The 22,739-nt window shown below is 37.4% G+C and overlaps 3 protein-coding genes across 4 annotated transcripts; 2 read left to right on the forward strand and 1 right to left on the reverse strand.

Annotated features, from left to right (window-relative positions):
• Positions 1 to 253: 253 nt before the first annotated feature.
• Positions 254 to 7,625, reverse strand: ebna1bp2 (EBNA1 binding protein 2). 2 transcript variants are annotated; one of them, XM_088927616.1, is made up of 10 exons: positions 7,462 to 7,625; positions 7,026 to 7,106; positions 6,666 to 6,838; positions 5,871 to 5,994; positions 5,429 to 5,518; positions 5,113 to 5,188; positions 4,699 to 4,789; positions 4,388 to 4,556; positions 3,799 to 3,849; positions 254 to 392 (listed from the first exon to the last, which is right to left on the reverse strand). In XM_088927616.1, the coding sequence occupies exons 1-9, from the start codon at positions 7,534 to 7,536 to the stop codon at positions 3,799 to 3,801; spliced, it is 930 nt and encodes a 309-aa protein (XP_088783742.1). In that variant the 5' UTR covers positions 7,537 to 7,625; the 3' UTR covers positions 254 to 392. The 2 variants fall into 2 exon arrangements, with proteins under 2 accessions (XP_088783742.1, XP_088783741.1); XM_088927615.1 differs by lacking the exon at positions 254 to 392 and adding an exon at positions 3,118 to 3,633.
• On the forward strand, positions 386 to 3,030 carry cfap144 (cilia and flagella associated protein 144). The gene is made up of 4 exons (XM_088927617.1): positions 386 to 524; positions 716 to 775; positions 1,304 to 1,407; positions 1,819 to 3,030. Exons 1-4 carry the CDS (start codon positions 386 to 388, stop codon positions 1,930 to 1,932), a joined length of 417 nt encoding a protein of 138 aa, XP_088783743.1. The 3' UTR covers positions 1,933 to 3,030.
• An 839-nt stretch (positions 7,626 to 8,464) lies between the features above and the next one.
• Positions 8,465 to 22,509, forward strand: cfap57 (cilia and flagella associated protein 57). Its single transcript, XM_088927662.1, has 22 exons — positions 8,465 to 8,621; positions 10,200 to 10,513; positions 11,014 to 11,273; positions 11,927 to 12,095; positions 12,383 to 12,535; positions 12,761 to 12,900; positions 13,219 to 13,384; positions 13,650 to 13,763; positions 13,995 to 14,207; positions 15,382 to 15,555; positions 15,812 to 15,973; positions 16,361 to 16,516; positions 17,093 to 17,186; positions 17,661 to 17,851; positions 18,313 to 18,486; positions 19,308 to 19,466; positions 20,122 to 20,265; positions 20,520 to 20,636; positions 20,818 to 20,952; positions 21,369 to 21,512; positions 21,690 to 21,825; positions 22,222 to 22,509. Exons 1-22 carry the CDS (start codon positions 8,465 to 8,467, stop codon positions 22,404 to 22,406), a joined length of 3,657 nt encoding a protein of 1,218 aa, XP_088783788.1. The 3' UTR covers positions 22,407 to 22,509.
• Positions 22,510 to 22,739: the final 230 nt, after the last annotated feature.

Genomic DNA, 22,739 nt, shown 5'->3' on the forward strand with positions numbered 1-22,739 from the left:
CAAGAGCACGAGTGGCATTTTATTACACAGTCAAAGGGAAAGGAGACGTTCTAAAACTAAAGAAACACTTAAGCAGGATTTTTTGTAGGCGCAGTTAATATTTGGTTTAATAGTAGTATCAATTTAATTTCAATTATTCAGCATTTGTGGTACAAACAAGAGCGAACTGCGCCCTCTTGTGGTACATTGAGGTATCCGAGTTTTATTCGGTACATTGTTTATGGTTGCTAAGTTACACATCAGAGCAAAAAGCAGCGTTCCAACGTGGTCGAACCTCTATCGCTTTTCTAACTTTCCTGAAGCACCTTGCATTTCTCCCTTACTCCAAGTTGTTCTTGCTGGATTCCTATCGGGATAAGACGGCTAGCTGGAAGCACCCAGCAGGATGGCGGCTAAGGGGAAGGAAAAAGAGAAGGAGCCGGTGGATATTGTGCACCAGAACGCAATCCTCTGTGAAACTATCATGAAAGAACAGCGAAGCCAAAAACTCTACACCCAATTCAGTATTAATCCCTTTAAAAAACGTAAGCAGTAACATTTACAGATTGAATCACCGGCGTCTCGTCGAAACATCATTATGCTGAATGTTATGTTTATTTCCCTCGAGACTTCTATCGATTTTGACCAACAAAAATTAGAAAGTCCAGACAAGATAAAAAAACTGCTTTTTGAAATCGACACCAATCTAATTTATATATATATATTTCCCCCCTAGTTCACGTTTTGCCTGGGAAGCCGATGCCGAGGCACGCCAATGAAGACGGGAAGGAAGACCGTAAGTAAAGCTAACCACTTTAGAAACGATTGGTTTTAAGATGCATATTAAAAAGTGTTTTTGTCTCCCTACGGGTGGAGTAGGTTAAGAACGTAGAATAGTCTTCAGTCCTTCGAATTATACGTTACACTTTTTCCGCAGTGCAGCGTTGGAGGATCTTTTAAAATTTTAAGGTCCTTAACAGCACATTAAGGCTTCGTCAGTCGCCCTGGTGTTGCTTACAAGTCACATAAGAACGTCCATCCATCACTTAATTTCTTAGAAATATTACATTCCCTTAGTCAGGTGGGAATAAAGTATCAGGCGTTTGCTTATTGGGTAATTAAAATGACAAACTCAAAAGAAATTGCCCCAGAATTTTAAAGTTTCAACTTGGAAAAATAAAGCTGAACAGTTCTGATATTTTTTTCCATAAGACCCCTGCTGCGGATATACAATTTTCTGCTTATTGTTTAATTACCTTCATGTTTTGAAATACTACATAAGTAGCCAACTGTACACAAGTTTCTTGCTTCTTTTGCCTCCTAGCTAATTTTGTAAAAATCATCCACGGCGCTAGACTGGAACCTACAAAAAAGTACACCCATCCACAGACGGAGAGCCAGGAAATTGGCTGGATATCCACACCCCTGGTAAGACCACAGCTGCATGGATTGGAGGAACATTCGAAAGCCAAATGAGATGAGCAGTTCACAGATTTTGTATATGTTTGATAAGACGTTTGTACAAGAAACTGTGAAGAGAAGATGTAGCTCAAACAGTGTGTTTCATTGGAAGCGTTTTATTTTTATCAATACTTAAGTGATTTAACCAATTAACACATTGAAAACTGAAACAAATATGTAGCAGTTTACCCTGTACAGTGAAATCCAGTATTGGGCAAACTGCTTATGTGAGCCACATTTAGATTCCTATCTTCAAAACAATATCTGCATGGAAAATTCATATTTAATCAAACATAATAACAGACCAGGAACTAAATGTCCTGCATGAGTTTCTTAAAAGGAAAGTTTTTGTTTTTTTAACACATGCTGCTGTTGCAGATCGTTTCAGATCGAAGCGATCGAAGGCTCAACTTCCCCCGGCAGAATTCAGAAATCACCAAGTACATGGATGCAGCGTGGCGCCTGAAGGAGCAAACGCAGAACCTGGGATAGCATTTCCTCCACTGCAGAACAGCAAGTTATACGCGGAGAGCTATTGCCTCTCCTTGAAAAGCAGAATGAACGTTCACAACTGTAAACCGGCATTCTGCCCAAAACTGTAGCTGAACTATGCAATGGTGGCCACCTGTCTTCCAAACTGAATGATTAAACAAGATCTGGACAAACTATCCAAATTCATTTATTTTAAAATCAACTGTCTTGGTTAAAAAAAACTTAAAATATAAGGAGCACATACAATCATAATCACTGAACCCTTTCTTCAGTCTTTTTGTTCAGAATTGCAGCCTAAAGCTGTACCAGGGGCTTCTTACAATTGAATCAAAGGACACTACTGAACCACACCCTCAAAATGCAATCAGGTTGTTCATTCTTTTAAGAATATGGAGAAAAAATATAGTTTATATACATTTTTAGGCTGTAAAGGGCACTTTTGCCCTTCAGATCATACATATTTCAGAACTGATACACTATTTTATTAATAGTTTAGCAGACCTTTATCCAGGATAACTTTATATATAGAGAGGCAAGCTTTACTTATCTTTTGTACCATGTTTCAAGTTTACAGAAACAATCAGGTATACACAAGTTAACAAAATGAGCTAGAAGAGCAACACAAAGAAAAACGTGATCCAAAACAGTATACAGACTGTGTGTTCACCAAGGCTGCCCGATGTCCTGCACAACATGAGGACAGTAAATGAGCAATAAGCCCACCACACTGCCATGTGGAACTACTATATCACGCGGCCAGCAGAGGAATCCTACTCCGCTGGACCCCTGAGCAAGGCCCTTAACCCCAACTGCTCCAGGGGCACCATAAAAATGGCTGACCCTGTGCTCTGACCCCAAGCTTCTCTCTCCCCATCTGTGTGCCTGTGTCTCATTGAGAGCAAGTTGGGGTATGCAAAAAGAAATTCCTAATGCAAGAAATTGTATATGGCTAATAAAGTGATCTTATATGTAGAGTGAGGTGTACCTTGCTCATGCAAACTTATTTTACACAATTATTCATGCACAGGAAAATTAATGCTAAACTAAACTAATTTGAATGCATATTTATATATAATAAATTTCAAATTGAGCAAATAAAGTTTCTTAACATTAATAACACTTGCAAGTTACCGGACAATTCCTAGGTGAATCCATGCATCTTAAATATTGTTGCAACAATATCACATTTGGTGAGAATGCTGAATGTTTTTAGTAATTTATTTTTCAATACTTGAAAAATCTGTACAGAAAAATACAAAACCACAGGTACAGGCAACTGTCATGAGATTATACATAGAAGAAGGTACTTCCTATAACATTATTTCTACAGTGTATTGTAATAGAAATGGCCATGTATCTTCTTAACATGAAAGTTTTTTTTTTAACTCCCGATTTAAAAAAGAAATCTAAAAAAAATCTTCTCCAAACAGAAACCTGTACATCAGCACACTTTTGACAAATCACTTCTGCAAGTTCTGTAACTCTCTGTTGCTGTTTTCCTGCTTGCCTTGGAAAGCACATGTACCAAACGTTGCCAAAAGAACATTCATACACTGGCTGTGCCAAGACACTCACTGAGGCTCCCAGTGGTTCCTCTGGATGGTGGTGAGAAAATACTGACGTGTCCACAAAAACAGCCTCAAACACTGGCAGCTGTTCAAGGAATTTGTTATTGAAAGACTGTAGCCCATAGGTACCCAACTGAAAAACATACAGAGAAGGTGTCTCTCCATTTGTCAGGAATACTGTATAGGGGGAATGAGCTTTGAAGACTCCATTAACATGGTTTCTAAAAGTAGATTCTGGGAACAGAAAGTCAAATCAGTAGAGACCGAAAAATAAAACCAAAAAGGACCCAGGCAGTACCTATCGAGAGCGATTCTTCATCTTCTTCCGGACCTCCTTGCCTGGCCTCTTCTGCAAAGTAAAAGATAAAAGAGTCAGAAAAATAATACAGCAGGAAAGAGTTCAGTTGTCAATGTATCATTACCATTTCTGTAACTGTAGCACAGCCTTTTAACCCTCCAGATAAGAAGCCCCAATACACAAGTTACAGAATATAGAAAGAGATCTAGGTGATAAGATTTTTAAATAGATCCAAAATGTCTCTTAAGAAACAATTCCTCCCACCTGCAGCAATTCATACATTCTTAATACTCAATTCTTTTAAAGAAGCAATATGATTTTTAACTTTCAAAGGTGACAAAATAGGTTATCAAAAAGCTATGGGCTGGTTATCAATATATTGCTTATTAACCCTCATTTGTCAATCACCTGTGTTTTTTCTTTCTAGTTTTCAGCAATAAATTAACCTTTCCTCTTTCGTCTGCAGCCTGCACACTGACTCAACTAGTCACTTCACCACCTTATGTTAAAATGCAAATGTATCTTTTAAAAATGACAGTATATTTTGAAAGCCCTGGTTCAAACCAGAGGCAAGGGGCATGCCACTCACGTTGGATTTCTGCTTCCGTCCTTTCCCAAACTTCCCTCCTTTGCCATGTGCGAATTTTGCCTTGAAGCCCGAGACATCATCGTAACTCTCCTTGGTGTTCCACTTCGATCCGCGTTTCTTGCCGCCAAACCCAAATTTCTGGTCCTTGTACTTCCTCTTTGCGCTGGGGCTGTGGACAAGTACAACAGTTCGGTGCTAAACTGACCCCTGGTAGCGTGACGGACGCAATGACGAGATTTTCTACAAATCTCGTGGGAAGAACCCGAGTTGTAAAGTTATATTGATGAAGAAAAAAAAAGGAGAGCTCTTACCCTCGTTTATTCATGACTGGCTTTGATAGGCTATCCCCTTTCTTGCCTTTTTCCTGGTCACCATCCAGAAAATCAAGCTTGTCAGTCATTCCTGTAGAGAATAAGAATTTGCTGTACATTATGCATCTCAAGATTAAAAAACAGTTTTTACCTACAGTAGTATTACAGTCTCCTTCAGCTTCACTTGTTTTTCTTCAGCAGATGGAAGGAACAGTAAAATCACTTGACATTATTTTCACTCACAAGAAAATAATGGAACTGAATCTGAAAGTCTCTTATTTGCCGTCTTTTAGAAATGTATTGTTATTATAGCACAATAAGACAAGCATATTAAGGTAAAGTCATGGACTGGTATCTAAAACCAGTCTAAAATCTTGTGTTAGTATCCTCCTCCTTTGCGTCAGTCCACTGTACCTTTCTGGTATTTCTTTACTGCAGTCATCATGGCTTTCTTCGCCTTCTGTCTCTTCTGCAGCACCTCCGTCTGAACCTACAACACACCGATAATTCAGAAAAACAGATCTCCACAAATCGCCAAACAACGACCAACGTTAAAAGCTTGATTCAAAAGTGAGAACCCTCAGTTTGTACAAACCATAGTAAGTAGGATGAAGATCTAATACACTTCCATTTGTACAATTCATGCAGGTCATAAAACATACAAGGTAAGAGTAAACAACTGTGGAAGGAGACAGTCCTTACAGGTAGACAGCAGCACCCACTGACTTACCTTTTTGCCATATTTCCGCTGCTCTCGGAGTTTCTTGGCTTTCTCAGACCTCTCCATTGCTGTCTGTTTGGCCAGCAATTTTGCTCTAATCTACAAGAGAAGATGTACAGGATACACAAAAATCAGATCGTTCCTAGGAGTTAGTTCAATACAATTTTTTCAAATGTGAATTCATACCAACTTTAACACACTTGGAGACAGATGTGAAACAAGAACGCACTTGACAGATTTTGTAAAGACTACATGCCGTTTGAAATGTTGTCAAATTCAACAACAGAAGAGAATTTAGCATTGTAGTCTATGCTACAGACTTATTAAGATGTTAAACCTTTTGTTGGAAAAGGAAAAATTGCCTGTAGCAGACTGCATTAGGAGCCCCCAAGTTTGTTTTTGATCCACTAATAATCTCTCTGTATCTCATGCGTCAGTATGTGGGACCAACCTTTTGCATTTGCTGGTCAGATTTGGCCATTTCAGCAAAATAATCTTCTGGTCTCTTGGTAGCAATCTTCAATTTGTGCAACCGTGGTAACGCTTCCAGCACAGAAGCTTGGGCCTGACGATAGCTAAAATACATTGAGGAAAAACAGGCAATGAGGAAAAAAAGTGTGATGAATACTTCCCACAATAACACAAGAAACATGCGTTTATCCACTGTTTTTCTCTTGGCGTCTCAAGATTTTTTGAGAAACCTTGCCTTGGCATTTATTTTCATTATGTACATCTATATGTACACATGGGAAAGTAGAAACATAATGACAATATAACTTGAAAGCTTAAAAAAAAATAAAGACCCAGCAAAGGCAAGGGTGTATATATAAGCCTGTTCTAAAATGTTGACAGTTGCAGTCTAGTCTCTCCAATAGATCGAGGCAGAGAGTTCCACAGACATTGTGGCTCATTGTGAGAAGGCTGTCTTTAGTACCTTATACACGATCAGGACAACCTTACAGTCCATTCCACATTTTACAGGAAGCCAGTGATATGTACAAAAGTTTTGCTGATACAGAATAATTTTAATGAGTGCACAAGCCACAGCCTTACTGATGTACTCAAGCCTATCTAATATACGAGGGAGATAACTAATAAGTGAGTCATTTTTGTAGTCTAACTGATGAAAAAAGGCATTAATTCATATTTCAGCATTAGAGGCAAAAATCTCAACCCTTTAAAGTTACAATCTACAAAATGGCATCTCTTTGCATACTGTGGTGAATAAAGGCTTTTGTGGGCTTACAAGAACATCTCTCTCTGGAAGTCATCCTCTGCATTGATCTCCCCACTCTCCTCTGCCACTGGCCTCCCTTCTGCTTTAGCCACAATGTCAGGCGCTGGCAAACTGGTCAAATCCAGCCGTTCCAACCAGGGTAATTTCTTGCGCAGCTCAGACAAGCACTGCTTCAGACCTTCCTGTAAACACAAAGACAAGTAAACTTCGGTTTAGAGAATTCCAGGACATTTGGTTTAGTGAGAAACTTCAGCACCAGTATCAGATTTGACAAACGAAAACTTTGTAACAACTCCCATATAAAACTGATCAATGTCTCCTCGTCCTACAAGCTTTAAGAACCCAAACAAACAAGGAAACAAGACTCACCACATTGTTAACGATCTTCTTCTCCTGTAGAGGAATGTTTAATCCAGGCTTCAGCTCCCCCTTGGAGAAGGCTTCCTGGAGCTAAACATACAAAGACAATTAATACCGTTAAGGGCTTAGCTTAGATTTTAAATTAAGCCTTTTAAATAAATACAACAGACCTTAGAGCTCAATGAGTCATACGTCTTAGTGGAAAAACTCAAAACGAAAGATAAACTGTATCGATAGCTATGCAGACCTATAATAGCTTAAAATACTTACTAAATAATGCAGACTTATAAAACTATAATAGAGCTCCTCACGTGTTTGGGGAAAAACACGTTTAAATGAATGCATTAAGGAGAAGAAATGAACACAACGTTTAACATATTACTACAGTAATAAACTGTACTGATATGGACAAAAATAAAAACCGGATTTAAAAGAGCGTGCTCACCTCTCCATCCGATAAATCGCCGTCTTCTTCCTCGGACTCGAAGCCTAACTGTAAATCATCTTCGACATCCTCCATCTTACAGACAACAAATGCAAGCAAATCTTTAAACTAAAACTCCTCGGCGTGTTGCAGCTCACTCGCATGGACACATGGAGCACAAGAGGAAGTGGAGACCAAGTACGCACGCAATTCCGGCCCGGCTCAGGAGTGCTTGAAAGAAACGTTCCGCATACGTTATGAAGCTATGAATTAATTTATGCGTTTTATAGTTGATTAATAATCAGTAAGTGTTAAAATAAAATAAATAGAAAAATATCAAATTTAATGTTCTCTTTATTTATTGATAAATCGACGGAGCAAATTCTACATTTATTAAATATGTGAACTAAAAGAGAACTTCACTACAATTCCCGGTACACATCACTGCCGTAAAGACGTCTGGGAGCATTCGTTGTCACAGTAACACGTGAACTTGACACTTTCTGTCTCCTTGGTAACCGGTAAACAATGTTAGCGGGACTGCAAACTGGACTCGCTGCAGACACAAGTGTTGGTAAGTGTCAAAATATTTTTTTTTAAAGAAGCGACGAATTAAAGACTTATAAAGTTTAAAAAACACAACATATACGTTAAAGAGTCAAAAGTGCAAAGAAATATACCAAAAAAGGATTTTTAAATATTGATTTCTATTGTGAAGGCAAAAACTTTGTACAACACTTACAGTAGGACATTTCTAGCTAATTAAAATGATAAAAACTAAAATAATGCACCGGTATCAACAATTATCTTCCTGATAGTGCCTGGAATAAAATATTAAATTAAATATATAGGTAAAATATGATCAAGTTATTTTAAAATGCGGCAGATGAGAGTATAATTTTTCACTGAATGGATACTGCATCTTAATTGAGCACATTGCATTTTTGGCGTATGGGTTTTGTAGAAGTGTATCTTATATTAGCAGGTCCGCCAAGTGACTCGCAGGGCGAGCAATCGCTGAACAATGTCTGCGGCTGTTATTCAGTCTCATCACATCTTCGGTCTCCGGGCTGGGGTGACCAATAATCTCCTGTACTTTGATGAGCAAACTGTCATCTTCCCATCTGGAAACAACTGTGTGCGCTACAACATTGACCAGAAATGGCAGAAGTTTATTCCAGGTAAGAAAATGCATCTCCATAAATTGACTATATTGTATTGTCTTTTTAGAATGTGGACCTCAATATGGGAACTCGGTATCTTTGATTTTAAGGAACGTTCTGTGGTTAATTCTGTTCTAATAATCTAAAGCAGCATTAAGAGTATTTTTCTTGCAAGTGAAACAAACGTATAATATTAGATATAAGGTGTGTGAATGTGCCAGTTGGATGGATATAATTGGTAGAGTGCCATAGAGATCTGTGTTCGGAGCACTATGCTGACTAGTTTGTATCAATGATCTAGATTCTGGCATACATAGTAAAATAGTGAAATTCACAGACATCAAAACAGGAGGATTAGCAAAAACAGAAGAAAATGAAAAGGAAATTTAAAAAGATTCAGATGGAATTCACGTCTGAACAAACATCTAGTAGATGGCATATAATGTAGACAACTACAGAGTGTTACAAGCAGGTACCAAACCATAAACCATAAATTAAAATGGAAAACATGGAGCTCAATGAAGCTACCTATGAAACGTACTTAGGCCTTCTGTACAATGTGACAGACACTTCTAGACAATAAACAGGCAAACAGAATGTTAGTATATATATAGTTAAGAACATACTGTATATAGTTATAGAATTTAAATGATCTGGTGTAATGTTAAAGTTGTACAATACACTAGTAACACTTAGAATGGGTGCATAACTTCGGTTAATACGATACAAAAGAGGTATTGCCTCTCTGGACTGAATACAGAGGAGAGTGATCAGCTACATTCCTGTATTCAGAAGAATATCCTACTCTAAGGGTCTAAAAGAAGTAAAACTTTATACCCTGAAAAAGAGAAGACTATGAGTTGACCTAATTCAAGAATTCAAAAAAAAGTCCCAAAACGTTTTTAAAAAAAAACCCAAACAGCTGTGTTGTGTCTTGCTTGGTTTGCGTTAATGTGGGTCCACCTTTGAAGAGAGGGAACTTTAGGCTGTAGAATGTCTTGACTCAGGGACTCACAAACTGTAAATATTTTGTAGATAGTAGTTTGTGTGTCTTGTATATTTGAATTATAGCTTAATCTTTGTATGTGTTTTATGTTTGTCTCCTTGTTATTATGCCACCTTTTAAACTGTATAACAGTTTATAACACGTGGCCAAACTTGACTATAGACAGCATTTTATTAATTTTATGTGTAATAATTATTGCAACTAGTATACAATTAACATTCATTAATTTACTTAATAATTATTGTATAGTATATACAAATAACACATTTGTATAAGGACCCTATATTTAAAATCCCCCTATTTATAATATTTTTCTTTTAGGCTACATTAAAATTTGTCTTTAGAGTAATACAAAAATTAACATTATTTAAATTAATAAAGATCATACACAGTACAGTCACCAAAACATTTCCTTCTGCAGTTAGTGTGTCTTATACACCAGTCAATGCATTGAAGTACTGTAAAACACTGCCACTACTGTAAAATCTGCCAAAACAGATTTGGAACTCTCTTGCATGTCTGTCATGTTTAACAGAACAATAACCGATAATGTGGAGACTCTTAACCATGAGTGCTACTATGTTCTGCAGGCACAGAGAGAAGCCATGGCATGCAAGCCCTGGCCATTAGCTCCAACCGCCGCTACCTGGCCGTGTCTGAGAGAGGCGAGAAAGGCACCATCACTGTGTATGACCTGCAGCATGAGCAGAGCAGAAAGAGGAAGGTCCTGAGTGGGGGGGACTCCCCAGTGCAGGACTTTGTCTATATGGCTTTCTCTCCAGACTCCAAATACCTCATTGGCCAATCGGGGGATCCAGACTGGACCCTGTTCTACTGGATGTGGGAGAAACAAAAGGTGATGGCCACAGTGAAGACTGGCACCACAACTAACCCTGTCTCCCAGGTACTGAACAAAACAGGGTTCAAGTTTGCTCGCGACTGGTTTAGATGGCCACCTTATAAGCCTTCTTGAGTTTCTACTGACTTTGCCACCAATGGAAGCTAATAAAGATAAATTGCATGAGGGTGGATGAAAAAACAAAACCATTTTGAAAACCTGAGGCATAAAGAAAAAGTGATGAAAACAGTCTAAAACTCAAAAAATACATGATTGTGAGTGGATGTGTAGGATTGATGTCATTTGAACATACACTGTTGATCACAAGTTAAATGGGTTAATGTAACTTTTTATTAATTGAAATATCAATGTAAGTGTAGACAGTGGTCAAATGGTGGTTAATCATTAGGTTGATGGATATTATCATTCTCTTTTACATTGCACTTGGAAAAGTTAACGTTTAAAGAATTTAAACTAATGAGTTATTTTGATTTGTCTATATGCAAGTGAAAAAACAAAAAGGAGCTATTAATGTTTTAAAATACACATTTCTTTTATTTCCTAAGGTTAGTTTTAATCCTCAGGACAACACACAGATCTGCGTGAGTGGAAATGGGGTGTTTAAACTCTTCCGCTATGCTGAAGGAACCCTCAAACAATCCAACTTCCAGAAGCTGGAGGCTCACAACTTCCTGTCCCACATGTGGGTGTCGGATGAGAGAGTTATTGTCGGCACAGAGACCGGGAGGCTCCTGGTGTTTGAGTCAGGAGATCTGCGCTGGGAAATGAGTGTGGTGCCAAAGTTAACCATTAGAGATACTGACAGGTACAGTGAGAGAGGGAGGCTGGAGAGACAAACAACTGTTTCTAAGCTGTTCACTGATGCTCCTCTTAAATATGTAGTACAGATGTTTCTTAAGGGACTAAGCTGTAGTTTTCTTTCTCTTTGAAAAATGTCTAAAATTGTAACTGCATTCAGTAATATCTGCCTGTGCACATACATGTAAAAACAAATGTCCTTTGTTGCCTGATTAGATTAAAATAAGCAATTATTATTTAACCTCAGAAGTTTGCAATGAAAATGTTGACTGAATCTTCTGCTGTTTATGCCACCAATTACATCCATGTGTCAGAAATGTGTACACTTGAATCAGGAAGTTAAATAACCAAAAGTTTAAATTTCCAAAGTAAAGCACTTGGAATCAATGGCATCATATGAACACAGGTTGATATTAGGAACAAGAGAAGTATTTCATTTGTGCCATGTACTGTATGAGTCCCCAGTTATTCTTGATACATTTGTGTTGTGTACACAGATTATTATGACAACAGATTAACAGTGCCTGTTCATCCATCTTGTGTGTGGAAACTTTCAACAATAAATGTGCATTAAAGCGACAAATAATATGTTCACTTTCACACTTATAATGTAAAAACATAAAATGCATACAGTTACAAACTCCTGTTTTTGCTCGTTAGGTCAGTGGAAAAAAGCATGCTGGATGAGCCAATGTCCAGCTCTCTTCCTCGTGTCTCAGCCATAACTGCCTATTCCAAGGGGTTTGCCTGTGCAGCTGGGCCGGGGACAGTGTGCTTGTTTGAGAAGACAGACGAAAAGGACACATATAAGAGAACCAGGGAGATCAGGGTGAGAGAGTATTGTCTCTTGACTTGATTTGATTACAGAAATGTTACTTCCTTTATCAAACCTTACAAAAGTTTAGTCTAGAACTTTTATCAAGTTGGAGAAGACAGTATCATAAAAATGTACTACAGAGAATCCAAGTTCAGTATGCTTGTTGTGGACTTTAACATCTACATTTAATACAGGGGTTAACTTATTTTGTTAGTTCATTCCTGATGAGATATAGTGTGTTGCATGGCGTATCACAAGCCTGTGGCCAGTCAACAGTAAAGTTTGTGCTTCACTAACAGATTCCTTCAGACCAGTACAGTAATGAGCCCAGCCTGGCAGAGCAGCAGGAGATTTCTTCACTGTGTATCAGCCCTTCTGAGGAAACCCTCGTTGCCAGCACTGACCGTGGCCAGCTCTACAGCATCACCCTCTCCTCTGCAGAGATGAGCAAGGTACTGCTGATGTACACCCATTCAGATTCTATTGGCTTGTGAAAGGCCAAACATAATTCTAATTTTTATGTAATGTTTCTTTAAGTATTAATTCCTTATGTACATATTGCACTGCCGTTTCAGTGTTACATAAAAATGTTGTTTAAGATTCCTGAAGTGGTTAAGAACCTATAGTGTTCTTTGAATTTATATTGAAGTTTTGTTTGCATGTTGTGTTATTTGAAGGGGGAGCAAGCACAGTTTGAGTTCCTGTCCCACTCCTTTCACTCTGGCATCATCACTGGTCTGTCCATATGCAGCCGTAAACCTCTCATTGCCACCTGCTCTCTGGACCACTCTGTTCGAATCTGGAGTTTTGAGAACAAGTAAGCAGAATGACCAGATAAGTGCACAGTGTTTCATCCTCCTGGGCTGCTTTACAACTTTCCATTTCCACAGATGTCATTGTCATTTAAAAACTACAGTTTTCAATGTCAGGAAAATAAAATCAGGAAAAGTCAGGTACTTTGACTATTATGAACATCTGCTATTACTGTATACAACATAATTTGCATAGCACATTCTATTTATATGAATATAATATTTATATTACCATTTAAGATGCTTATAGTGCTGGTTTAGCATTGTGTATCTGTACATATTTTTGTTTATGTACTCTCTACTAAACCCTCCCCTCGTTCCAGCACATTGGAACTTTATAAAGAGTTCCAGGAGGAGGCCTACAGCATTGCACTCCACCCATCTGGTCTTTTCATCCTGGTGGGATTCTCAGATAAATTGCGGCTGATGAACCTGCTCATTGATGATATCAGGACCTTTAAAGAATTCACAGTGCGGGGATGCAGAGAGGTGAGATCAAACACAGCAACAGATCCATTCAGTAGTGCAGATTCGTTCTAACAATTGCTCAGTGTAAATTTATCAATTTGAAAAAGAAATATTAAGGAATTCTTGTAGTTCAATAACTACATACTGTACATCAACATTTTAAAACAAGAAGTTTTGTCCCCACTTTGGAAGTTCTAACTGTATTGATGCCTGTCGTGCATACTGTAGGAAGCAAATGAAGTGCATTACATGCTACAGATTTCAGATAAGACTGCTTTATTTCCAGTGTGCTTTTAGTCATGGTGGCCACCTGTTCGCAGCTGTCAATGGAAACATCATTCACATCTATTCGACAACAACATTTGAAAACATCCTTAACCTGAAAGGACACAATGGAAAGGTGAGACAAGGCACCTGTTTGTTCAAGCTAAACCTATACGCTTACATTAACAACTGAACATGGTGCTTAATGAATGGCATAATGTAAACGTGAACCTGCATTCTGAGTGAGAAAAAGCCAGTTAAAAAGAAAATAAAAAAATACAGAATACTTTCAGAGTCTCGGCAAAATTGCAGCTGTAAGGTAATACTGATTTTTTTCTTGTGATTTGCTTTCTTGTGTGCTCCTCAGGTACGGTCCATTCTGTGGAGTGCTGATGACAGCAGGCTGGTGTCTTGTGGCATGGATGGAGCTGTCTATGAGTGGAACACCCTCACCGGCAAACGGGAATCAGAGAGCGTCTTGAAATCCTGCAGCTACAACGATATCACCATCTCTTCTGACAGCAAGACCATCTTTGCTGTCGGCTCAGACTGCACTCTGAAAGAGATCACAGATTGCCAGGTGTGGGAAGCGTACTGTAGAGATTCCTTTGCTTTTTTCTCTGTGTGGCTGAAAACATCATTTCATGTATGCATGATCAAAACTAGCTATGTTTTTGAATAGTACTGTTTCATGCCTTATGGAAAAAGTAATTTCTCACTTTACTCACTTTTTAAATGCAGTACATTAGAACTTTGCTGTATTCTCCCTGACACTATATACAGCATCAAAATCCACCCATCCACACATTTTCTAATCTGCTTATCTAGTACAGGGATGAAGGTGGAAGCCTGAATCTAACATGGCAAGCAATGAGTGCAAAGTGAGATACATCCTGGATGGGATGCCAGTAGTATCAAAATCACATGGCATACTTATCTTATATGTTGGTGTGTAGCCTTTTTACATAAATACACAGCTGTGCAAAAGTCTTAAACATTTTGCATTGTTCTGCTCTTTTCAGTCAATGTTTTTCCTTCTTTATGTTGAAACATATCTATAGTGATTTTCTACTGATGTTATTTATTTAGGGTTAGGTTTAATCCTGACAGATCAGGTATTGCAATAGACAACCTTTTAGTTTTATTGATATGGACAGAGGAATGAATGATAATAATGACAAGCAACACCAGACAATCTTTTAAGATTACTTGGTAAATGTGATGAAAAAGCTACTACAAACATTCAAATTTGCTGCATGTGTATAATTCATCTGGGTTGTTCTAACCATGTTTTCAAACCTCCTGAATTCAATATGAATTAACAATTTCACATTTCACATTCAATTCTCATACAAACATAAACATTTAAATTAGAAGAATTGGTTAAGGCTTAAATAAATTGCTCATGCTCATGACAGAATATTTCAAATCAATTGTAAACTTCTGTGTCAGATTCCTTTAGATTTTTTTATTTTTGTCCTGCAATGTTTGAAGAACAACAGGATGTTCCTTGTTCTAAGTAAGATGACTACTATAAATAGTCCTACAGTCCTGCTGTGTTGACTCATACGCTATTTAATATTACTTTATTATTGTTATACAATATTTGTTTTTAATGGCAGCAAAGTGTGTAGTATGTGTACAAGAACATGTTTCTCTCTACAATCGGTATGTTTTATTTTTTAATCACATTCTAATTTTAAAGGACAAAATAGTTTATATGTGCAAAAAACACATCTTTTTTGCTTTTATAGATCCTGCGAGAAGTTTACTCTGATGATGTGGTATACACCAGTGTAGTGATGTCTCGATCAGGACGAATGTTGTTCACCGGCACATCTCTTGGAACAATTAGAGCCATCAAATACCCTTTACCAATACAAAAAGACTGGACCGAGTATCAGGCACATGCTGCACCTGTGACAAAGGTGCGTTTCAGTATTTTATTATTCATAAATATGTTAGACATGCCCAGCTAAGACCCAAAAGTCATATATGAATACTATACCATTATGAATTGTACCATTTCTAATTTTGAATCTTTCATCTTTATCCAATTTGCATTTTAAATAAATGATTTGAAGAATAGGTCATCCTAGACCATTTAAGAAAAGGTCTAGGAAAACAACAACCAAATCAATTGATGTTTCACTCATTCCATGCCTCTTATGGTTGTGCCTGCAGATGGTTATCACATTTGATGACCAGTATTTGCTGACAGTCTCAGAGGATGGCTGTTTGCTGATCTGGAAGATAATTGACAAAGAAGGACGAGGCCTGAAACGAGACAAAGAGGTCACCTATGCAGAAGAGATTCTCATCACCAAGTCTGACTTGGAAGAGAAGGTAATTGTAGTTTATTTGGTATGTCATAGGGCAGTAACAGTGCAATAAAAAGGAGTGATTAGCGAAGTCATATATAATATACAGTATATGGTATATATAATATATAATTTATCAATGCATACAATCTTTACTTTCATTTTGTATTAAAGTATTTATACATTCCTTTAAAAAACATTATTGTGAAGTGAGGACATTAAATAGTATCCAGCATTAATAGTTATATTTCTAATGTCTTACATTATGTGTGGATTAATTGTGTGTAACTTTTCATTTGTTTTGCTGACATAATTAAATTCTAAGTCTCTTCGAACATAATAAGTATAAAAAATTGGGAAAAAGATAGATGATTTTTTTCTGCTTTTCTACCTCTTTATCTTCATGTTACAGAATCAGGTCATGCTGGAATTGAAAACGAGGGTAGAAGAGTTGAAAATGGAGAATGAGTACCAGCTCCGACTGAAGGACATGAATTACAATGAGAAAATCAAAGAGCTGACTGAGAAATTTATCCAGGAAATGGAGTCTCTGAAAACAAAGAACCAGGTGTGCAATCAGCAGGACCTTTATAAATAATGCGGCAGATTTAAATTTACCAAACATATTCAGCAATTTTGTATTAGCTTAAATTTAAACCACAAGCCAAGCTTCTACTCTATAAACTTCCAGAGATATTACAAAATGATTGAGGGGACATAATTACAGGTGGAAATTGACTCTTTTTCTATTGCCAAGAAAAGGTTAATCAGAATAAAATGTTGCTGATGGCAGTGATGTGACCTAATTAGCAACACCTTACAGTGGAGTATAACACCACATTAAGCAGGTTACTTAAGTCTTATGAAACTACCATGAATTTGAACCTGGTTAAATTACCTCAATATTATTTTTCACTTTTTACTTATTTGATTAAGAAGAACAAAAAACACATAGGATCCCAGAGGATCCCAGAGGATGGTACAGTAAATGTGCCCCAGTGCATCAAATCTCTTTTCCTGAGGTGTTCTGGTGGCTTTTAATCAAATTTCAAAGCTAATGTTGCGCAAACTGTCTACGGTGTTTTAAAAACGAATGACTTCCCTCAGTGGAATATTCAGCCTTTCCATGCCTGGTTTCATAAAGGTTCTCAAAACAGAGAAGGAGAAACAGGAGCAGGCTCACGAAGAGGAGCTGGCAGAGGTGATGGAAAAACACTCCAAAGAACAGCAGGACTTAGGTGATTTCTCTGACTTTCCACCAGTTAGGGTATTTAATTAAAAGTGACTAATAAAACATTATTACATCATAGTATATTGATCTTGTACATGCACCATTAGAATTACTAGTAGAATTAGAAGATTTTAAGTGATATCACAGCCTAATAAAACATTCAAATCAGATGAAAAACACCATATTGTATCTGAAAAGTAAAATATTATTTTTTAAGAACACAATGTTTTTTATTATAATACATTTGTGTCGGTATTATGGCAATCAAATTGTTTTAGTAGTGATATGCTGTGCTACAAAGAAGACATAATAAAATATTTCACAGTAGAAGTAGAACTTTCCCCTTTGCTAATCGTGTAATTAGGGGTTATCAGTTAAGGAGACAAAGCAAACTACACCAAAAGACTGACCAAAGCCAAATTATTTGTACTAAAATCTCCTGCTGAAGTCTAAACCTGCTGTCTAACATCCCTTGTTGCAGAGTCAGCGAACAACCAAAAGCTGATGCTGGAGTATGAAAAGTACCAAGAGCTGCAGGTGAAGTCCCAGAGAATGCAGGAGGAGTATGAGAAGCAGCTGCATGAGATGGAGGAGAGCAAGACCCAGGCACTGGAGGAGCTCACGGAGTACTATGAGTCCAAGCTTCAGGAGAAACTGCTAATGCTGGAGCAGGTAACAGTGTAAACACTAGAGTCCTATAGAAAGATTTGTAATGGCATTTGATCAAAGCATTTCATAAGGACACTTTAAAAGTTGTACTGGAACGGGTTTTGAAATGTTTAAAAAAATCAAAGTCTGCATTTTCTCTCGATGACCAAAAAGATTTAAGCAGATCTTAAAGATAACAAGTAACAAGTGATATGTGTACAAGGAGAATTAAATTGAAGCAGTGCCAACAGTACAGACCCAGAAATAATCATTTTTAAAATCAGTAGAAGGTTTCTAAAGCAACAGTAACAAACAGTACTGCTGCAAAAAAAACTTTGAAATAAAAAAATCAGGAAAATGGAACTAATGTTCTCATATTTCAATTTAATGAACAACTGAAGATCTATTAATTTTTTTTTTCAATTTGATGCAGTGTTACACCTTACCTCGCCCTCTGTGTCTCAGTCTTGTGATCTCTCTGACAGTGTCAGGATGAGTCACGGCAGCAGGTGCGAGAGTTCGAGGAGTCCAAGAAGCAGATGGAGGAAGATGGGGATCGGGAGATCCAGGACATCCGCATCAAGTACGAGAGACGACTGAGAGACGAGAAGGAGACCAACATGCGACTGAAGGGGGAGACAGGAATCATGAGGAAAAAGGTGGGAACAAATTTAGAGAGAGGAAAGCTTCCAATCCACGGAATCACTTTTTTTTTCTAATTCTAACTCAAGCCATGTGCTCAAAGCAAAGTATAAACCATTGCTGTAAACAGAAAAGCCCAAATGAGAGATACCATTATGTATGATGTGATTATGAAGATGTGTGATGAAGTATGAAAGAAGGTCTTTGGTGTTAGGATTTATAGCAATGCTGGGAGTTTTGTGTGAAAAATAATATATGCAGTGACTCTTACATGGATTGTATGTGAAAAACTCATTTTAAGTCAAGTTTTTACAGTAGATATCAAGAATCTTAATGTCAAAAGTGTTGTCAAGGATGTCAAAATGTTTATTATTTTTATTGTATTAATTTTAATTTAGGAAACAGAATATTTCAATTTGACCCAATGACAAAATAGGGTGTCCCAAAGGCCAGAGAGTTAGACTGTTGCCTCATAGCTCTTGAATCCTGGCTTTGACTCCGGACTGTGGGACCTTCTGTGTTGAGTTTGCATATTTACTGTACGTTGTGTTCTCCTGGGGTTGTGCCAAGTGCTCCAGTTTCCTGCTTCTCTCCAAAGACATGGTGGCTAGATTATTTGTTGTCTATAAGGAGTCCCTATTTGCAATGGACTGGAGACTGGACTAGACTGGACCAGAGTGTTTTCCTGCCTTGTGCTTCCATGATAGGGGACTCTTACCAGGAATAAAAGACTCTCTAATAGTGGCTGTATAAATGGAATACATCAAATGTATTGTATAGTGACATTTTTTGCAATGTGATTTTCTAAGACCCTTCTGTCTTTCCTTTGTCAAATCAGTTCAGCAGTCTGCAGAAAGAGATCGATGACAGGAATCTGGAGATTGAAAAACTGAAGTCAGAGCAACAGAAATTGCAAGGAGTCATCAGATCCCTAGAAAAGGATATCCTTGGACTAAAGAAGGAGATCCAAGAGAGAGATGAAACTATCCAGGACAAGGTGTGTGATGCCTGAGTTATCTTACAAATACAAACATAAATATCAAGTCTCAAACTTAGCTTCTGACAAAAAGGATTAAATGCAAAACACATACAGACAGCTGATTGCAACAGTACCTGCCATACAAATACCAAGTCAGCAACAGCTGGGAACCAGGGGGAAGTTTGAAAGCTGAAGATGAAAGATTACATTATGAGCGCTATTATAGTGAAGCTTGCGGAAGACTCCCAAACCAACAGTTCATTGCTTCTTTGTATGATGTCTGTTTTAATTGGTAATTTGCTTAATGTTTGAATGTCACAGCTGCTGGTTATGAAAAGATTAGCCCCAAGACACCTTTAGAAATAGTTTTCTGTATCCCAGCAGCTGTGAGCTAACAATTTCAAAGAATTAATTGGGCTGAGCAGAAATTGTACCAAATGTTTTTTTTTTTAATAATTAAGGAATTCAGTTCAAACAGTGACACACATTAAACATGAAATGTGTATTAATCAATGCAATTAACGCAAAAGATTGGTTTGTGCTTTAGGACCCTCTTTAGGACTTGTTTTCCAATTCAGAGCGTATTTATTACTGAACTAAAACAAAATGTTTTGTTTGAATGGCTAAAATGAAGTTTAGCACCAGGGACTGAAAAGTTGTTTCTCATCTGTAGGAGAAGCGCATCTATGACTTGAAGAAGAAAAACCAGGAACTGGAGAAGTTTAAGTTTGTGCTAGACTATAAAATCAAAGAACTGAAAAAACAGATTGAACCAAGAGAGAATGACATTAAAGAAATGAAGGAGCAGATTCAAGAGGTAAAATGGCTGTTATGTGCTGCAACATACATGTTAAGTACTCTCTACCACCACTGAATACCACTAAATATACAACAGTTGTACTGTACTACAATTGTGCTATAATATTTAAAAACTGTCTTATATAATTCTGTTTAAAGAGAAGTTTAGCAAGCACTTTTAAATCTACTGTGTTTAATATAAAACCTGTTTTAAAATACAAACTGGGTTTAAAATGAAAAAGACTCTACAATACATGCCCTTTGTCTTGTTAGATGGAGAGTGAATTAGAACGATTCCATAAACAGAATACACAGCTGGAGCTGAACATTACGGAGCTGAAGCAGAAACTGAAGGCCACTGACAAGGAGATGCACAAGGAAATGCAAAGGGTATGTCCTTCAATCCAAGACCACTTTTGAACTAAGTGCTTGTGAATAAGGTGTATACATTACGGAGAGTAATGAGCAAGGTAGATGATGTTAGAGTAGAGGGTAAAGAACAAGGTATAATGTTTTCTCATGAGCTGCTTTTTCAATCCTTAATTTCTTTCTCTGTTTTTTCTCCCTATAGGTGCGAGATGTGGAGGCTTTAGTAAGGAGGTTTAAAACTGATCTGCACAATTGTGTTGGATTTATTCAGGAGCCAAAAAAACTGAAAGACAGCATTCGAGAACTTTATGACAGATACGTCCAGCAATCTGATGTGGTAAGAGGCTCCTGCTGTTTACTCTGAGCTTACAGAAACAGAGTTTAGAAATGTACTAAAGATATTACTCAAAAACTTTGTCTAGTTTTTATATGTACACATATGGCTGAATCTTTTACATTATTTTATTAAACAGTACAGGAACAACCATAAAAAAAACAAAAACTATAATTTTCACTCTTGAAGACACACATTTCTTAAAGAGTTTTTTTTTATGGTGATCAGCAGCTTTGTGAGAAATGGCTCCATTACCTTAGCATCGATTCTGTCAGTTTTAGGTTAGAACAATATTCATAAACAGATGCATTTAGGAATGTGTTTGGTGTTGTCATTGTACTTTCTTATTGTCACTGCCTTGTTGCTGCACTGGGTGTTGAGCCTAGTCCTGCGTGTGACTGCTCACGGTTTCATGGCAGGTGGACATTGTGGGAGTAGAAGCAGATATCCAGCGTGAGTACACACGCCAGAGGGAACACCTGGAGAGGAATGTGGCCTCCCTAAAGAAGAAGATGCTCAAGGACGCAGAGATCCATAGAGCCGACAATGTCAAAATCATGCAGGTTAGAGATAATGCATTATTAATACAGCATATACAGCTCAATAAACATATTGAGAATAAATGAATGTGCATAACTGTTTGAAATAATGGGCCACCAAGTCTTTGTGATTCTAACTCCATCAATTCTATAATACGTTGTGATATATGTTATGTATACTGTATATGTGTGTCCGAGCAGGAAAATGTCTCCTTAATCAAGGAGATAAATGATTTAAGAAGAGAGCTGAAGCTGGTGCGAACTCAGGTCCATGATTATGAAGCAACAATGGGGCTCAACAAAAAGAACAAGAAGCAGAATTCTATTGAACTAAGAGGTAATCTTTATCTCTTGAACTCTATTTATTATTAATTGATAGGCTTGCATGTCTGTTCCATTCTATTCCATATTCATTGAACAAAAGCCATTGGTGAGAGCAGTGACTTTTCTTACCACTAGATGTCACCTTAATGCCAGCCATATGGAATTACAAGAGGTTACAAGAGGCACAGGTTAAACTTAAAAAAACATATTTGTAAATACTGTATATAATTATGTTTCACATATTTTAAGGTATTTATCTGCATAACTGAAATAAGATTTTATGGAGTAAATGTGATCTATACAAGCTTTTTGAATAAGGAAAGATTTTCACACTTAAGCAATTTATGTCAAAAGAGTACCATTCAAAGCATTAAGTCCAAAAAATACGTTTTTGTCCACTTGTTTCAAGCTCATTCTGCTGATGGCCATGGAAGCAAAGCAGTGGCCCGGTTGGATTTCGAGCAGGAAGCAGAGAGAATTATCGAACTCCAGCGCTTGGAAATCCAGCGACTCCGGGACCAAATTCAGACCCAAGGGCAGGGCCCCATACTGCGGCCCCCATCTGGAGCTAGACTGCCTGCATTGACTGCCTGAGATATGACAGTCCCCCAGCCTTGTTCACCCTCTCTCCGTTTGGACGTGTCAATACAATGTAATAGAGCTCTATAACTTTTTTGTTAATAAAGCAGATTGCGTACCTGTGCTTTGTTTTATTTTACTTATTCTTATCATTTAAATCATTTTAAATTCACACATTTTACTATTTGCTGCTCAAGATACGTGTATCTAGAAACTGAGATATATTATTAAAATCTGAAACAGCTGTTTAAGCCTCATAATGTGTTACCACAATATTTTTTGTGGGGATGCGTTTCGCTTCTAATTATCCCAGTGTCAAATACAGTATATTAATGGATATATTAGGGT

This window comes from Atractosteus spatula, chromosome 11 (genome assembly GCF_055471065.1).
Source record: "Atractosteus spatula isolate fAtrSpa1 chromosome 11, fAtrSpa1.hap1, whole genome shotgun sequence".
NCBI lineage: Eukaryota > Metazoa > Chordata > Actinopteri > Semionotiformes > Lepisosteidae > Atractosteus > Atractosteus spatula.

Coding starts and splice junctions, on each gene's coding strand:
- cfap144 (XM_088927617.1), top strand. CDS start 386: ATGGCGGCTAAGGGGAAGGAAAAAGAGAAGGAGCCGGTGGATATTGTG. Junction 525..715: donor TATTAATCCCTTTAAAAAAC/GTAAGCAGTAAC, acceptor TTTCCCCCCTAG/TTCACGTTTTGCCTGGGAAG. Junction 776..1,303: donor TGAAGACGGGAAGGAAGACC/GTAAGTAAAGCT, acceptor TTTGCCTCCTAG/CTAATTTTGTAAAAATCATC.
- ebna1bp2 (XM_088927616.1), bottom strand. CDS start 7,536: ATGGAGGATGTCGAAGATGATTTACAGTTAGGCTTCGAGTCCGAGGAA. Junction 4,557..4,698: donor CCAGTCATGAATAAACGAGG/GTAAGAGCTCTC, acceptor ACTTGTCCACAG/CCCCAGCGCAAAGAGGAAGT. Junction 3,850..4,387: donor GACGGAAGCAGAAATCCAAC/GTGAGTGGCATG, acceptor TTTACTTTGCAG/AAGAGGCCAGGCAAGGAGGT.
- cfap57 (XM_088927662.1), top strand. CDS start 8,465: ATGTCTGCGGCTGTTATTCAGTCTCATCACATCTTCGGTCTCCGGGCT. Junction 12,901..13,218: donor ATCTGGAGTTTTGAGAACAA/GTAAGCAGAATG, acceptor CCCTCGTTCCAG/CACATTGGAACTTTATAAAG. Junction 13,385..13,649: donor CAGTGCGGGGATGCAGAGAG/GTGAGATCAAAC, acceptor CTTTATTTCCAG/TGTGCTTTTAGTCATGGTGG.